General features: G+C 42.8%; 1 protein-coding gene across 3 annotated transcripts in view; it reads left to right on the forward strand.

Annotated features, from left to right (window-relative positions):
• Nucleotides 1-133: 133 nt before the first annotated feature.
• The window catches only part of USP47 (ubiquitin specific peptidase 47), a 113,048-nt gene continuing 94,738 nt past the window's right edge, over nucleotides 134-18,443 (forward strand). For 2 of the 3 annotated variants that reach the window (XM_067540811.1, XM_067540813.1), the window contains exon 1: nucleotides 134-253. In XM_067540811.1, coding sequence (XP_067396912.1) covers nucleotides 215-253 — 39 coding nt within the window. In that variant the 5' untranslated portion in view covers nucleotides 134-214. The remainder of the gene's footprint in view (nucleotides 254-18,443) is intronic. The other variant, XM_067540815.1, reaches the window with a different exon arrangement.

The following is an 18,443-nucleotide window of genomic DNA, read 5'->3' on the forward strand; positions in this document are numbered from 1 at the left end:
CCATTTTCCCATTGGTTGGCGCTGGCGGAGGGGGTGGGGGCCGCGCGGCGCTGCCCACGCGGGGGGGCGGGGGACGGGGTTCTGGGTGCGGGGGGGCGGGGGAGGATGAGCCGCTCGCGTGCGCCTCCCTCCGCCTCCTTCTCCGGCCGCCGCCGCCGCTGACGACGTCTCGGCCCAGGCTGCTGCGGCCGGGCCCAGCGCCGCGCCACCGGCCATGGTGCCCAGCGAGGAGAACCAGCTCGTCCCCAAAGAGGTGGGGCCCGGGCGGCGGGGTCGCTGGGCGTCTGCGGGGGGGGAGGGCGGAGGCGCTGCCAGTGTTGTCTCTGGCGGCGGGGGAGATCTAGATGAGGCGGGGACCCCACCCGGAGCGGGCCCGGGGCCGTGTGTGGTGGGGGTGGGCGGCCCTCCGGGTCGGGCCAGGGGAGGTGGCGGAGGCTCCGCTCCGGGTTGGGCCCACGGAGGGGGACGCCCGGCTCCGGCCCGGGAGTTGCGCAGAGGGGAGGGTCAGGTGCAGGTGCTGGAATCAGGGGTGCTGCTGCTGCCGCCCCCCCGGCTTGGAGTGGTTCCCATCGTATGCAGGGTTCACCGCTCGGCTCAGTGGCTCTCCGCTCCCCCTTAGACACATTGTTCCAGCGCCCCGGAGGGGAGGCCCTGCTCCGGGTCGGGCCTGGGGAGGTGTGCGGTGGCCCTTCTCTTTGTGAGTGGCGGTAGGAAGGAACTCCCTGGCTATGTGAGCTAGAGGGCCTGTGTGGGTCCCTGTGATGGGGTGCGGAGATTGGGGTTGGGCCTTAGGAGTGGAAGGCCTGCGCGGGGGAGGGGGGTAGTAAAAGGCACCTGTCAGCGTCACTGCTGGTGCGAGTGATGTGGGAAGAAGAGGACGCTAGAGTGTGTGTGTGTGTCGCTGCCTGCGTGAGCCTGGGGGAGGCACTTGTAGCAAGGAAAACCTCGTTTTTCTGAGGTTGAGGGGAGTACCTATCCGTGTAAGAAAGAGGGAGGTGGGTGCTTTGAGACACGTGTGAAGGAGGAAGAGGTGAAGTAGTGGGTAGTGAGAGCCAGACCCAAGGCTCATTTGTGGGAAAAGAAAGATGTTAAAGGATAACCCTGTCTGGGTGGTTCCAGGAAACCTGGGGTGTTGCATGGACAGGTACAGTTAGCCTGGGACCCTTATCTAGGGTGTAGGAACAGAAATTGTCTGTCTGTAGGAGAGTAGGCCCCTGTCTGTATGGTTTGAAGGAGATGGGTTTGTGGGAGGGATTCAGTCTGAGGGCTTGTCTACACTAGCACTTATGTTGGCAAAAATTTTTTCGCTGGAGTGTAAAGAAAACAGCCCCCTGAGTGACATAAATTTTACTGGCATAAGCACTCGTGTAGCTGTGTTATGCCGACGGGAGAGCTTTCTCCCGTTGACATAATAAAACCAACTCAACAGGTGGTGGTAAAGCGCTGTCCACACAAGTGCTTATGCTGACAAAACTTATGTTGTCACTGTTCAAGGTTGAGAGAGAGTGAGAACAGATTTTTTTGTTAGTAATTATCTCTTGCAATTAATATAATAAGCAAATTCTTTTGAATGAATCTATATATAAGTAAGTTACCTTTTCTAAATAAGGTGATGGAAAGCTTTATTTTGGATGCAAATATTTCTAAAACTTAAAAATAAAGTATTTAATTAAAAAAAAAAAAAGGTGATGGAAACCAAATATTTCAAACAACCACCACCACCACAAAGCTGGAGGAGATGCACCTAATATCGGTGGTTGAAAACTAGGAAATAAAGGAGACTGACAGGAGAAGCCTGTGGTACTTGTGGTGTGTAACTGGAATTGATGGAGGATGATTAATAAAACAATCTAGCAAAAAATCTAGTTTAAAAAAAAAACGCCTTTTAATTTTTAATTTTTTTTATTTTACACTGCTGAGAAAATTAAAAATACACATCTGAATTGGAATATACTGTCTATATCTAGAGTATTCCTGTTGGGTTTAAAATGTATTCATAATATGTGTGTGATTCAGATGTGTATTTTTAATTGTCTAATCAGTTTAGGATATTTTTTCCCTTTTTTTGTGTGAAGGAAGTAAAGGGAACAGGTTGGGGAACATAATTGTTTCAAAAGAATTAATGGTGTGATATTCTGTAAAGTTGTTGTGATTCTTCTCAGATTCTTAGTTATACCTCAGTTCTTTTTGTAAGTAACCAGTGGAAAAACCACTGTGAATGATATAAACATTGACAGTTTACTCTCTAATAAAGTAAACTGTTTTATGTTTTTTTCTCAACTGAATTCAGTTTTCTTTATAATGCATATATGAGACACACAAAATGGTTGTTTTGATGAGAGAAACACCGATTGAGGGATGTCTTAAAACCCTGCAAAATCCATACGTCTCATACAAGTAGGGTGACCAGATAGCAAATGTGAAAAATAGGGATGGGGAGGGAGGTAATAAGCATATATATAAGAAAGTCCTGAATATTGGGACTGTTCCTATAAAATCAGGACATCTGGTCACCCTAGGTATGAGTAACACACACTGCCATTTTCTGTTGAACTTTTCAATTTTTTCAGTATGGTTGAATTAGGGTATGTGAAAGATTAACAAATCTCTTACTGCAGCATTCACAAGCTACACCTGTTAGATTCAATAATTGTCTCATAAGGGAGCTCTATTTTGAGAGAGGTGTGGGTGAGCTGTGTCCTCCAGGTCCCTGTTGAAATTCCGATGATCTTCCCCTTGATCTCTTCAGTTTGCCTTGTTTCTGTCTGACTCTTGCACTACTGTACTTTCACCACTGGAAGATAGTGTGGGCCTTTTTTGAGTTTCTGCTGTTTATTGGGTGAAGGAGTCACTGTATTTCTTATCACCTCCCAAAGGGCTGAGTGAAGTTTTGTAGCACATGTTGCCTATCTCTATTGCTTCAGGAAATTAGAGTGGGATTTGAACCAGGGTCTTGAAAAGCAATACAGAACTATGTTTTACTTAGTACTGCTTTTGTATTTCAGTGTGAAAGATAAGAAACTTAATATTGTTTGCTTGGGACAGAAATGGCAAGATGACATTGAACATATCCATTTCCTTGTCTAGTCAGTTAAAGGAGAGGATGTAAAAGCCCTCAATGGTTTGTGTCACAGCTGCAAGATTGGAAACTACCTCTTTCATCTTGTGATACCACGTTAGCTGAGGTGGTCTGGGATATTTGAATTATAATTGATTCTTGCTTTAAGTGGAAAGTGGTTAGTGGCAGGGTATTTTCAGTTAAATGTCTTCAATTCTGAAATGTCTTTTTTCCCATCTGGCTTGACAGAAGCTGATTTTTGCCTTCCAGGGAACACGGTAAAAAGATGGTTGGTTTTCACAGGCTTCTGTGTATGGGGTGTGGGTTTGGAATTTGTATGGAAGGGAAAAAGTTGTTACTCTCTGTGAGTTCAGGGTGTTTTATTATGTTAATTCTGTCTGAATTTGTTGAATATTTTATAAAACTGTTTTACCCTTGTGTAGGGCATGGGATAGATGCAACTTAATTATCTAAAATGTGATTTAGGGTTTTGCTTTTATCTGCCTCTTCTTGCTTTATTACCTACTGTATTAGCTATTTGTAGTGCTGGTACTGTGATTTGTGGGAAGGGCCCCTTTAGCTAAAAAGGGTCTCCTTTAGCTAAATGCTAAGGGATCCAAACTACCCCAAAACAATGCTTATAGAAGCTGTGGTGAGGTTTTTTTAAAAATTATTCTTCCAAGTTCTAAATGATCTCCATGAGTTAATAGTTTGAGGACCACATGTAGTTGTTGAAAGGGCTGACTGTTAACAATGGTTTGTTCCAGCTGTTAAGAGGTGAGTGATACAGCCTATGTCACCTTTTCCCAGGAGACTGGAAGCTACTTACCTATAGGCTGTATGAGTCACTAAATGGCTATGTTTAAGTGTTTCTGTATATATAGAAACACTTTACTATGCTGCAAACAAGCTGCTGATAGCTTTTGATATTGATCACATAAAATTTAGCAAGGATTCAGTGACGTACAGTTGACTTTGGGACTTCTTGTAGAGCTGAAGTTGCCACAATGTATGTGATCTGTGGAGTAGTTTGCCCTGGGAGTTGTTTGGACATATGATGATGGTTGTTTCCCTGCTAAATTGCAATTAAAATGCATTATTACATCCCAATGTTTCTTTCTGAAGTAAGCAAACTCTGTAGCTGCTACAGGATGTTGTTTAACGTGTAATTGGTGAGGGAGGAGAGAAAATGTGCAAAAACTTAAACTGTCCAAAGTACACTTGTCAGTATAAAGTATATGTACTTTATCCTTGATGTCATTAAATCAATGGGGGGGCGGGGGGGGGGGGGGTGAGAGTGTGCTGCCTTACAACTGTCTGAAGTGAGTCCTCTCCAGAATTTGATTAAATGCAATATTTCCATCTTGTAGATGAGCTTGTACTTCAAGGTGGAGCAGATGTTGGTATACAGATGGCTTCTCTGAGGACTGCAAAGGGCATGTATGAGCTATTCTAGTTTGTCCTCACTGTAGTGACGTTGGAGGCACTGTGACAGAGCATGTGGGACTTTCAGTATCCATGTTGGTGGTGGCTTTTTGGGGACAGCTGAAGATTTCATGGCCATTTGATGCTAGCTTAGCTGGCCAAACTGTTGATTCAGTGGTTGGATTGGAATTGGCAATGGGACGAGAGCTGGTATGCTGGCAATGGCAATTGAAATTACTGTGAAGGTGTGACATCCTTCTGTTTTCTTGTTTCAGGAAAGCTGTTGATTTTATTCTTTTATATTTGGATTTTTAGTTATTTTAAAGCTTCCAGACTAGAGGATTTTTAAATTAGTTGGAAACTGAAATAAATGCATGGAAAAGTCCTTTTTCTATGAGTTCTTTCTATAAGACTTGCCAGAATGTTGAATTGTTAGTTTCTACGTAGTGAATGCAATTTTTCAGTTATTTTTAAATGTTAATTTCTATTATCCCTGGAGCAAACAAATGACATTGTTGGTGGGGAAGTCACCCTAATGTCTGATATTTTCTAGAGAAAATTACCCGTCTGGATAAATAGGATTTCTGTTACTATATTTATATGTGAAACCATCAGTGCTTAATAATTCAATGTGCTAATGAGACCATAAGCATTTTTTCAATGTTTTTAAAGAAGAAATAACTGAATTTTAATATGTTTTAATTAATGTTGATTCTGTAAAATCTTATAATTGTATTGCCTCCCCTGTTTCTGGTGTGTTCTAATCCAGAATGTTAATATATAGAGCTGTGACAAACAAGTAGTGAAACTTCCTATTCTGTTATTAAAGTGGATGATCTGACATCCAGTTAAAAACAAAACTTAATTAAAACTAAACAAAACTTAAGCTGTTTTTGCTACTGGACACTTATAGCTATTACAATGAAGGAGCTAACAGAGTTTTCCATGACAGTGATCTGAGCAATAATTTGTAGCATAGCCCAGTGGAGTGGGTCTTGTGACCTGTTCCTGGCCCTGTAAGTGGCTTGCTGGATGATCTTTGGCAAGTCACTTCCTCTCTGTTTCCCCCATCTGTGAAATGGACATAATGGTACTGATCTCCTCTGTAAAGTGTTTTGAGACTAATTGAAAAGTGCTATATAAAAGATGGATATTATTTATTTATGTATTTGCCACTTAACCTAGGACTCCCCAGAATATCAATTTTACACTCTTTATTTTCTTTACATGGTGTATGCTGGGTGTGTCAGATCCTAGCAAGCAAACCTTTGTGGCTATGCTATAGGATTGCTGTGAGGGAAATCCAAACCTCTGTCCTGTGGGATTCCTAAGGGTGTTTTGAGATGGTGGAGCCTGAATGGGGTCAAGCCACTGCCCCAATCTCAGTATCCTTAGGTACACTCTCTCAGGGCACAGACATCTTATCTGGCACCCACTTTCAAAGTGTTGGAAATTGTTGTGCATCTGCCTAGCCCTTCTGTGTGCAACACTGACCCTTCAGCCCTTGGTGAGGAGGGGAGGTTCTGTTAGACAGGCAGGGTCCTCTGCCCCCTTGCATACCCTGTTCTTTATTTAATTAAGTTTAAATAGCTTTGGAGTCCCCTATATTATAAACTCAAAGTTTATGTATTATTGTGCCATTGTATGTAACTTCTCTGCGGGGAAGATGTGGCCTGTGTAAACCCTGGGAAGTGTTATGAGCTTCAAAGGACTGTTTTAAACAATGTGCCAGAAAAGAAAGAATCTTCAGGACAGACAAAGTTAAGTGGATTTTGTAGGAGGTTCCATTTCCATACATTTAAGTTGTTACTATGGAGGCATAATGGCCCAGATCCACAAAGATATTTAGACACCTAAGTCCCAGGTTTAGGTGCCACTATGAACCATGACACTTATGCATGACTGCTGCTTAACATTGTAAGTGCTTAAACTTACTTGGTGCCTACATTTTCAGGGTTAAAGTTCCCTCAGTGTCCAAGTTTCTCAATCTGGGCATGTGTACTGCTTCACTTTCTATGTTTGGACATCTGTCTTACACCAGCAAGATCCTTAATTCGCCTGATCCAGTAAACGTGCACTGAGTATGCTTACAAGATTGAGCCCCATTAAAAATCTTGGGGGTGAGATGGTGATGGCGTCTTTCTTCAGACTTTTAGCCCAGTGGCTAGAGCACTCAGCATGAGGGAGACATGGGTTCAGTTCCCCCTCCTCATGATGAGGAGACAGGATTTGAACAGGGGTTTCAACCTTTTCCGGAGAATGCTCTAACCACTGAGCCATGGGATATTCTGATAGGGGTCTCCCTGAGTCTGTCCTTTGGATGAATGAGTGCCCTAGCCATCAGGCTATAGAATCATTTCAGTCTGTCTCTGTGGCCCAATGACTATTTAATTATTTGTACAAGGTGGAGTATTTATTTTAAAAAATCATTTAAGTAGCACAGGATGCAAATACACAATTTACTTCCTCATGAGCAATGAATATTCTATTAAAAGCTAAATAAGAAATCTGTATAACAGATGAGCAAAATTCTTCGCTATTAAGAACAGGTTGATCGAGGGGGAGAACGAGAAGCATTTACTAAGGGCCCGGGAGAAGGTTTAAGCTGTGTTTATATGTGCACATTTAGCATCCATTACTTAGAACAGTGTCTCAAAGCAGTGACTGTATTAAATAGTAGCATGAAAGGTTAAAAACAAAACTGGGGGAATTTTCTGCCAGCTAAATTAGTAGATAGCAGAAGTGGTGATTTTAGTTACATTCAGATATTTTTAGAGATCAAGGTGTTAAAGGTAAATCTAATTAAAATGAAAGATGAAATAGCAGATGTATTATCAAAAATTATTTAAAAAAAATTCCTGGTCTGTAATCCAGAACTATTTCAGTAATGCAATGTAGAATACAGTATCTAAGTCTTTCCCCATAAATGTGCTTTCTTAAATATACTATCTGTGAAGGATTTTCACTTCTGGTACCAGTCTCTTAAGGGTATTTTGCTTAGGGTTATAGTAGCAGACAATCACATCTTCTCTGGTGATTGTGCACTATCCCTAAGATTAACTGCTGCTGTTTGAAGATTCCAGTCAGTACCTTTTTGACTGTTGTCATTTGTGAATCTCCATGCAAGAATGGCGCAACTGGCTACTCCAGCTCACCTTCATCCTGCTCTGCCAGCATAGGTTATCTTTTATTTGTAGCCTTCCCTGCTCTGTAGATAGGTCTAATTTTTTTTTCTGTGGCTGCTAGAACAGAAGCACTGATGAATTGCCAGCCTCCAGAGACGTTGGAGAAACTTGAGTTCCATGGTCAGTCTTCAAGTATTTGTATTTTTCAGTCAGTGATTCAACACACTCTTGCTTCATCATCTATCTCAGGTCTATTCCTATTCGTTTCGAGGGTTTCTTGATTAGCATGGTTTCCATGCTTTTTTCCCAAGAATGTTGTCTATTTCCTTGACTCTACAGGAGGAAGAGAGACTGCTCAGCTTTGAGTAATGTCAGCATGGCAGAAAGATAATGGATGAGCATGTTTGTTCACTGCATCTCTAGTTGGAAGGTAGGCATACAGTGAGAGGGTGACATCTATTTGTAGGCGTCACCCTAACTGCATTAATGTCAGAGGGCATGCCTTCTGTTCCATGTTGAGGCAAGCTTAGAGACTCAACTTTTATATCCTAGTGCAGCTTCATGCCAAATGAGAAATCTGTGAAGTATAAGGCTGAGAGTCACCTTTGATCACTGAATGGTAGGACACTCTGATGCTGCCCACATTGGCACAGACCCAGCTTCCCTCTAGGCTCTGTGGAGTACCTTCATCACTGAAGTATTTTTGATTGTACCTTTCCAGGACCCCTCTTAGCTTCAGCTGAGCTGATGAGGCATTGTCTCCTTGTAAGAAAAATAAAGGGTGAGCCTGCTACCGCCAAAGCCTGCAACTTCACGTCAAAGTGTCACCACTCAGTCTACATTCAGGACTGTGAGACTGATCTTGGAAGACTTTGTGGTAGTGTATATGTTCACAGACCTTGCCAAGACCTTGTTCATCTCAGAAGCTGCAATATTGTCTTTGCTTACTTCAGGCCCAGTTTTGAGTCCTATTGGCACTGTCTGTACTGTTGGAGTATTTTGCCCCAAGATCAAAACCAGTGCTCCAATTATGGCTTTTAGATGGTACCTGCCTGGGAATGTACCAGGGCCAGTATCAAGAGACATCTAGGTCAGGAATCTTCATTCGGTAAGGTTTCTGTGTACTTGCACTCTGTTTTTGACTTGTCTGGCAAAGGTGCAGCAAATACCTTACATAACTGCCTCTGCCTTTAACGTGGTCAAGAAAGTATACCATACCCTTCTGAGGATGCCTCTGACTGTCTTGCCCCTCCAATATGAGAACTTGGTGATCAAGGCAGTTGTGGCTGGAGGAAAGACTGACCAAACAGTCTTGTATTCCAGAACCCTACACTTTTTTGCCATGATTTATTATTTTGCAGCAGCAACCCTTCATTTTGTGCAGTAACAGGCTTTCATGGCTGAAGGATCAATCAAATTCTTTTGAGACCTTTTCCAGGGTAAGTACTAAGAACTCAAAGTAGTGGATGAGGATGTAGACATGTATGATGCAAACAGGTCCCTTTATTTGTCCCACTGTGACAGGGCATATCAGCACTGCACTGGTATAGTGAGAGTTGAGGACTCATTGCAGGCTGAAGAAGCCACGGCCCCTGCCTTTGCTGGACATGCTCAGCCAGGAAGGGGGCTATAAAAGCCAGTCATCCAGCTCAGTCGGGGCAGACTGCTGATCAGGGAGGAAGCACACTGCCAGCTCTCTCCAGGTGACTGCTGCTGATGCCGGGGCAGAGCCAAAAGCTGCCATACCTCAACTGGAGCCCAGACTGCCAGGCAAGCCCCAAAGAGGGACCGAGCTGATGGGGGCCACACGGATGGGAGAACTCGCAGACCACGGAGGATTGTGGAGCATCACTGACTATGACAGGGTCGGAAGTAGCCCAGGGGGCCCGAAAGGTGTAAAAAGGGGAGCAGAGTGTCAGCGTCAGTGTGTTTCAAGTGCAGCCCACTGACCCGGTGGCCAACAACGCTGACAGGGCCCTGGGCTGGGGTTCAGAGGAGCAGGGTGGCCTGAGCCCCCCATTACCCACCGCATCCCTGCGAATGGCACCCCACTACCCCAACAGACTGTTAGGCCACGCTGCCTGAATACAGGGGGCTGCATCACTGACTCTGGCCTTTAGGCTCCGACGAGGAGGCCACGCTACAGACTCTGGCTATTGGGCCACACTGCCCCGATGAGGATGCTGTGCTACTGACTCCGGCTAGTGGGCCATGTGGCCCTGATTATAGGGTGGACCTGCTGACTTGGACTGTTAGGCCACATTACCTGGAAGAAAGGGCGATCCCCGGTGACTTGGACTGCCCTGCTGCCCTCCCGGCAGAGAATCTAATGGAGCAGGTGTAAACCCACGGCCTTTTCCCCTCCTTCCCTGCGTACATGAACCGATGCCTGTGCTGGGGCGTAGCAGCCCTGTGACACTCCCACAAAATACTTTGTGTAAAAAAAACTAATTTCAACTGGGTTAATTTGACATCTTTCAACTAGTCATGAAATAGAGAGTCAAGTCTCTGCAGCCCCTTGTCATCAGATTTAGGGGGATTTTGGATTAAAAAAGCCCACATTAATATAGTCCTGAAAAAATTTACAAAAATGCCTTTTTAGCCAGGTCATTTTGTGAGCTTGTCATTTCCACCAGGAGAGAGAGAAGTTAGAGCTTCTGTGACTGATCCATCTAATATAAAGTTTGACAAGGATACGGTGGTGCTGTGGTCTCTCATCTGAGATTCTTACCCAGCATGGTGACAGATTTCTATTTAATAAGCCTACCGTCCTATCTATGTTCTCACCCATATAGACATGTGGGTATGGAAAGGCCTTTCTCTATAGTCTTAAGAGGTCTTTGAAATGTTAGTTGGAGGAGACTAAAACCCTTGAAGTCTATCCACATCTTTGTTTCATTTGAAGACAGTTTGCTGTGCATGGTCATCACTAAAAGATCCATGTTTAAGTGAACCACTTCTGATGAGCGGTAGTGCCTCCCTCTTCTGCTGTTACTCCTGCCCCTAAGGGCCAAAAAACTGTAAGAGCTTAGAGAGTGCCACCTGTTTTCTGCTAAGTTGCTCAGACCAGAAATGAGAATTCTGCAAGGTTACTTAAATTGCTATTCTGTTTCTCTTAAGATACTTCTTCCTTGTTGCATAAATTGACAATGACTGCTGTTCTTACTGGTTTGCTTTGAAAATAATCACCTTTGTGTTTCTCTCATTACAGCTGAGCAGTTTCCTTTTCCCCCACTTTTGGTGCTTATGTACCAGCACTTAGTGGTAGTGTTTTGAGTTACAAATATGTGGGAATGTTCACATTCAGTTTTTTATTTGAATTTGTTTTAAGTAGACTTTTATTAGACTGCTGGAAAACATTTAAAATATGTTTGATACAATCTAAGAGCTCAGTTCTGCATATCCACTCATGCAAAATTGCTGTTAACTTCACTTGGGGTGTTGCTTGAGATTATGATTGCAGTATTGAGCAATGAATCACTGAAATTTCCCTTCAAGGTTATTGTAATTACTTGGACAAGACTTTGAATGCATTTCAGAGTAAACATGAAATAATTTTTACAAAATGATATATGCTGTTCTGACGATTAGAGCATTAAGAGAAATTTTAGATAAAACAAATCGTAAGACCTGTTATACTCTAAAAGCATTCTTCAAGTGACTTTTGAAAGCAACTTTTTTTTTCATACAGTAAAAGCTGTATTGCAAACTTTCATTTTGCAGCTGAACCAGATCATCTCTCTAAGCTAGTTTTGGCATTACTTTGTAATCTGGTCTTCAAATATCATGCTGCTGTTCAGTGATTTACACATACTGTTCTTTTCCCCTCTACCAAATTTCCTATAGCATGAATGCACCTTCTTTGTTTATAGTTACTTTTGGAAATCACAGGTCATCAAGTCCAGCTGAGGTACTGAGGTAGGACCAAGTAAACCTAGATCATCTTTGACAGGTATTTGTCCAATCTGTTGTTAAAAACCTCCAAAAATTCTATGATGAATGAATTCAATGCCCTAAAAACTTCCATTTTCTTTGAATATTAAACAGCTTCAATACTTAATTATCTTTTGTCTTAATTTTCTTTTAATTACCGAGTATTTTTATAAGATATTTACACAGTAGATGTGTTAAAGTTGTCTGGTTTAATTGTGCTTATATTTTGGCTGCAAAAAATAAAAGTTGCTTTTTTAAGTGGCTGCAGACATGTGTTCCACTCAGGTGTGCACACACCCAGTACACCAAAGCTGGAAAAATTTGCCTAGCAATATCAGTAGGGGTGGCGCTCATGCTATTTGCCTCATAGCATTTCCACTGGCTGTATAAAGACAGCAACTCCCCAACCCCCCTCAATTCTGTCTCATCGCATGCAGCTAGAGTTGGAGCACTCTGGGTAGTTCATACTGACCCTTTTTTCTCTATCTTTGAGAACTTCTTGTAAACAGTTGAGTTAATTGTTTATTAGTAGTTTCTTAGGTTGGCTAGTAAGCTTATTTAGCTGTAATTACCTGGTGGAATTCCTTCACCAGGATTTAAACACTGCTGTGTGTATGTGAATGGGTGGGTTATTGTGAATAGTGATCTTCACGTGTGTGTTGTGCCCAGGAGAGGGGCATATTAAGGACAGGTAGTGCATCTGTAAGTCCTTTAGGAAAATGACACAGATGGCAAGGAACTTGAGACTCAAGCAGCACCTGATGGAGCAAATCCATGAGGCATTCGTCAGCACCAAAGATGCTACAAGCTCCTCAGCCATTGTTGGAGCCATGGTATGCTGATGCTCCTTGGCAGGACTCTGAGGTGGCCTCTAACATGAGGGGGGGAATCATTCTCCTTCCTCAGGTCCACCAAGAAAAAAGACCCATAAACTGGACCATTCCAGATCTTGAAGAAAGCTGTTGTCCTTCACAGTGGTGACCGGCACTATGGCTCCTTGGATACCTTTGAGAGAGCTGGGCCTTTGACTCATTCCCTGGTACCAAGACAATATTGCAAGGCTGAACCATTGACTCCGGCGCAGTGCGTGAATCCATTACTGATGACTTTTCCACCAGCGGTGACCACCTATTTGGCCCACTGGGCAACGTCAGACCTATTATCCTTCTCGATCACAGGCTCTCCAGTCACACAGGCACACTCAGCAGTTGTGACTTCATCAGTAATTATGGCACCAACACCATCCTCTGAACTGCACATGAGCCTGGATACCCTGAGATTTGTGTCTGTACCAACACCGACCAGTTCTTTGGGACCAGCGATGTTGGTACAGACTGGTGCCAACCCCAGCCCAGGGATCTCTTTCAGGGTTGGTACTGAGTGAGAACGTGTTGCTCTGCCCAACTTAGTTCATCAACTTCTATACCAACTTCTGAGCTCATGCAGTCAACATATTGGACCTCAGATGAGGCTAGACAGTGGTTGGGTCCGCCAGAAATTGCCCCCTTCCATTACCTCTGGATGACTTTGTGGGGAGGATCATTGGGATTGAATTTGAGATATTCTTCCCTTTCCCTTTGTCCCCCCAGACGCCCGTCTATGGCTTGATCCGGATATACATTTGATACTGACTGGTCCCAGTAGATCACAGAGTAGACGTAGGGACTCTTGGCTTGCTACTTATTGGCCCCTGATGCTTTGGAATCTATGGGATTCTCCTCATTCCTTTAGGTCCTGATCTTCAACCCGCTCTAGGATAAGGTCACCAAACAAACTGTAATACAGCAACCCATGCTGCATAGTCAGCTGGAGGATGTACCTCTCAGCAGGTATAGCCTGGGACTGGGGTCCCCAGACTTTTAGCTGCAAGGGCCACACCACTAAGTCTTGCTCTTCCAGTGGGCTGGAGCGGCTTGGCCCATGTCACATGGGAGAGGGGTGGGAGAAGGGGTGGAGTTGGGAGGGGGGAGCTGCCGCTGCATCGCTCCAGCCAGGGTGCTGCTAGGCCAATGTGGGAGAGGAGTAGACGCGAGGGAGGGGTGGCCATGGCACTTCTTGGGGCTGGTTGCGATGCACTGGGCCCATGAGGGAGGGGGAGGAGGAAGGGGCGGAGCCAGGAGTGGGGAGTGGGCAGGTCAAAATGTGTCCGTGGTCCAGATGCACCTGCAGGCCATAATTTGGGGATGGTCAATCTATCTTTTCAGACAAAATAGATGAAACCTTGCATATGTTTAAAAGACTCATAAGGAATTCTGCACTCTTGGGAATTTATACCCCAGCCTCAAAACGATTTTACTGGGCAACAACAGCAGGAATACTGCCCCCAGCAATATTTTAGACAGACACTTTACCAACCAAGGCAAGACTACCCCAGCAAGGGAAGTAGGTCTCAAAATAGAAGATCTTTGGGGTCTAGTTTTACTCATCCCCCTCCACCAGCTGGCAGACAGCCTATCTGATGTGCATGTTGGAAGTAGTAGACCAGTTCAACTACTCTGAACAAAGAAGTTCAGACTCTTTGTGCCCTGGGATCCATAAAGGAGGTCCCTCATCAGCATGCTAGATGGGGATTCTATCTGGTACTTACTAATCCCCAAGTCCAAGGGAGGAATGAAAGCTGTCCTCGATCTCTGCAATCGCAACAGATACATCAAATATGTAAGATTCCACATAGTTACTCTGGCCAATATTTCCAGGCCACAGAAATTTTTTTTGATTCTTAGTTTGCAGTTACCATTACCAGTAAATGGTTCTCCACTTTTGGCCTGTTGTTGGCTCCATGTGTAATGCTTGTGTAGCTGCATTATGCTGATGGGAGAGAACTCCCCTGTTGACATAATAAAACCAGCTCAGTGAGTAGTGGTAGCTATGTCAGTGGGACAGCATCTCCCACCGACATACCCCGAGCAACGTGTGTGCAGTGCTATGTGTGTTTTTTATATCCCCCTGAGCAACAAAAATTATACTGACATAAGTGCTAGTGTAGAGATGGCCTAAATCAGAGAAGTTGATGAGGGATACTAGAGATTTGGGCTTTTGGCACCTGGAAAGGTATGAGATTTGTCTACATTTGAAAGTTAATTTGGATTAAGGTAGAGTATGAATTTAAAGCATAACTATTTCCAAATAACTCCATGGGTAGACAAGCCCCATTTACAATGTGGGAAAAGTACATTATCTAGATGTTTCTGCTAAAATTCTTGGCCCTGATCTACACCTAAACTTAGGTTGACCTAGCTGTATCACTCAGGGCCAACCTCAGGCAACCTAAACCCCTGTATAGACATGGCTAGGTCAGCGGAGGAATTCTTCCATTGACCTAGCTACTGCCTCTAGAGGGAAAAACCCTCTTCCACTGCCGTGGCAAATATCTACACTACAACACTGCTGCAGCATTGTAGCAGTTGTAGTGTAGATGTATATGTAGCACTGAAGTAGTTAATGCTTTAATTTAAACTTGTCATCTTTGGATGTCAGAATTAGTAGCTTACTGAAATTAATGGAACAGAACACAGTTCTCCAAGTGATTGTTCCAGGCCATCTGATGGCCAGCCAGACAGGAGTGACAGTTTACACTGCTCACATTTTCAAGGGTTTTTTTTTTCAGAACCATAAGGACTAGAAACTTTTTTTATTGTTGAAAGAGTGTAGATTCCAAAGCACAATCCTACAAAACTGAGATACTGAATGGTAACAAATATAGGACCAGTTACACTGAAGTGTATACACATCTTCTATACCTGAAAACAAAGGGTTTTTTGGGGGGGACTCTTGGTGGGGGAGATGGGGTGGTATAGACATTACTAAATAAATATAAGGGTTTTATTCCTGCAGTGAAAAAAATAAAATAAAATGTCATTTCATTAATGTGAACACTGTAAAAGTATTTTTTTACTTAGAACATCAGTTTACAACCCTTTAGAATACAGAAAATATTTTTGGTTCTTTACCACTCTGCATCAATATGAGAATAGGATCAGTTTTTTTTGTTTTTAATTTTCAAATGAGGGAAAGGAAAAATGGAAAACCCCTTGAACTAAGGAAATGGCATAAACAGTGTTGTGTGGAATGCCATGAAAATTTTAGTGGCTTGAATTTGGGGTGAGTGGCAAGCAGTGATAATAATGAAAATAAGAACTTGACTGGAGCCCAGCCCATCAACATTTCGCTCCATTGCCAAAATCTCACTCTCTGTATTGAAGCTTAGATTTGAAACATCCTCTGCATCTCCCATAGAAGATAATTTAAAAGGCTTTGCGAAGACACTATAAGGAAACAAGTATCAGTGCAGCTGTGAGCTTGTAAGTGTAGACATGGCCTTAGTTTGTAAATATCTGTGGCACACTGAAAAGTGTGGGAATAGTGTAAAATAAAGTTAATTTGATATCAAAATAAAATAGAGGCTACTGTACTATTCACTATCATATTTCAGGCATCAAAAGCTTCCATATTTTAATTTAAATGAAACTGCAGAAGTTTTTTTTTCTTTCCCACCAGACTGCTTTAGAAGTTTGGGACCTTACCAAAGGATTTAGGTCCAGCTTGCCCTGGAATGTAGGGTCTTTGTTTATGTTGCTCCAGAAGTAGGTAGACTTGCCTCCTCCATATCTTTAGTTTTATTTTTATTTCTGTGGAAGAGAAAGTATGGCTTTAGGATGAAAGCCCTGAACTGGAACTCTGGAGACTTTGAGTCAATTCCTGGCTCTGTTGCCAACTTCCTTTCTTGGGTAATTCACTTAATCTGTTTGTGTCCCCCATCTATAACATATTGACAATGTTTCCTTCTCCTTTCCAAACACTTCAGTCTTTAGAACAGGGACTGTCTCTTACTAGGTGTCCTGATGGGCCCTGATCTTCGTTGGGGCTGAAAGTGTTATGTAATTTATTTTATTTGCCTTACAATATTTTACAGTAGTTGTTGCTTCTGAGTGGTCTCTATGAGCTTGCACTGTGTAGAATGTATTGCAGGAATCCAATACTAAAGTAAAAAAGGCATTGATTTGTGTGTCAAGCACGGGATATGAGAGAGAGAGGTCTGTATTCTTCCCAAATGTATGGGAGAGAGGAAGGCACTGGAAGCCACATATAATCAGTGCCACCTGGTATTTTATGAACATTTGAGTCAAAAAGCACCGCTTGTTTGAGAACATCGTTGACAAAGTGTCGGCAGATTGTTACGGTAAAAACCCTATACATTCAAGATCTTCCTTTGAAACCACTAACAATCAGCTCCCATCTTGTCTTGATTTAGTAAACACCAACTCATTCCCATCATCCATGTTTCAGTAATGGCAATTTATTGGCATAGCAAATATACTGCATCATCTGAGTCTGATGAAAATCAGACTTAAAGCTGTGCATCTATTATATACTGATGGCATTATCATATTGTCTTTGTCTCTCCTGTGAGTATGTTTCATTCACATTGAGTAAGACAGACTAGCATCTGACCTACACTTACTTGGAGATTTGGTGACAGTTGACAGGAGTTATGCAAACTACGCACAGTAGCTTGCGTAACTCACGTCGACTGCTCTGCTTCCCTTCTGCATGCTTTCTATACTGCACTGTGCTGACGGGAACAGCATTCCCATTGACGCAGCGCTATGCTACTTGAGGGGGTGGTTTACCAGCGTCGACTTCCTGATCTATTGAGCGGGTCTAAACTGACCGCTCAATCGATCCAGAAAGATCGATCAAATTTGCCGCCGTCAGTATAGACATGGCCACAGTCACCCTACATGCGGGATCCCTCAGTGAAGATGAACATTTGTCCCCAAATAGTGTATAGAAATATATCAGAGATGAGAAAAAGGAATTACACAAACAATATAATTTACACAAGCACGGCTCTGCAGATGAATCAATGGAACTTAGTAGCTTTTGTATCTTAGCTGCTGACAGATATAAAAAAAAAAATCAGCATGAGCTTTTCCAATCATTAATCATCAATTAGCAAGATTAGTATGGTCTTTATTTTCTGTTCCTAGGCCAAATGGGAGACTGAAAGGAAACTAGGAACTCTGAGGCTTTTTAGATGGAGCACAGATTTCTCAGCCCTTTTCAAAAAGGGAAGAGTAGAGGCTGGTAAAAATTGTGATCACCAGCGTCAGGAGATGACTTCTTGAATGTGGGTTTACACTATGCTCTCCCATAGCAAGAGTTAGTCTCTACCATCAGTGGGGATTAAATACCTTTGTGTTTAGTTTTGCTAGCTGTGAAGGTCGTGAAACTTGTTCCTTGTTTGAGCCCTGAAGGTCCTCAGGTATCAAAAACAAAACTTGCCTGGATAAGATAATACGTGTGTTTCTTCCAGGCACAAAACTGACTTCACAAAGTTAATCTGATTCTAAATTTATTATTATAATTTATTTAGTGCCTAGGAACCTCAGTCATGGACTAGGACAAATACAAATGGTTGCGTCTGAAGGTAGGTAGAAAACCGTTTTTGCCACAAGAAAAATCAGGCTGTTTCCAAGTAGAGGTATGCAGGATTCATCAAGCTGTTAACCTCTCAAAATAGTTCTGCTTAATGAGACTTCATGGAACCAATATTTTTGAGGAGAAGTATCTGTGTTCACTACAGCCACACTTTTTTTCTTTTTTGTTGTTGTCTACTCCATTTGGCCTAAAAGCATAATTTGTGTCCTTGACACTCACACTTTTACCTCATATGTCTTTTTTGTTCCAAGGTGCTTTGTGAAGATTATCCATAGGGAGAGGATATTTAGGAGCCACCATATTGATGATCAAAGACAAAAGATGATCATAAAGTTGTAATAGGACATTTTTAGAGTAGCTCCTAAAGCTAGACAACCATTTTTGAAAATCTTGGCCTAAAATTTGTGCATATATACTACTACTGGATGGAATTTAGATTTTACTTACTGATAGTCTTAGTC

The sequence above is a fragment of the Emydura macquarii genome, unplaced genomic scaffold (genome assembly GCF_026122565.2).
Source record: "Emydura macquarii macquarii isolate MOO-44397 ecotype Brisbane River unplaced genomic scaffold, CSIRO-AGI_Emac_v2 contig_587, whole genome shotgun sequence".
Taxonomy (NCBI): domain Eukaryota; kingdom Metazoa; phylum Chordata; order Testudines; family Chelidae; genus Emydura; species Emydura macquarii.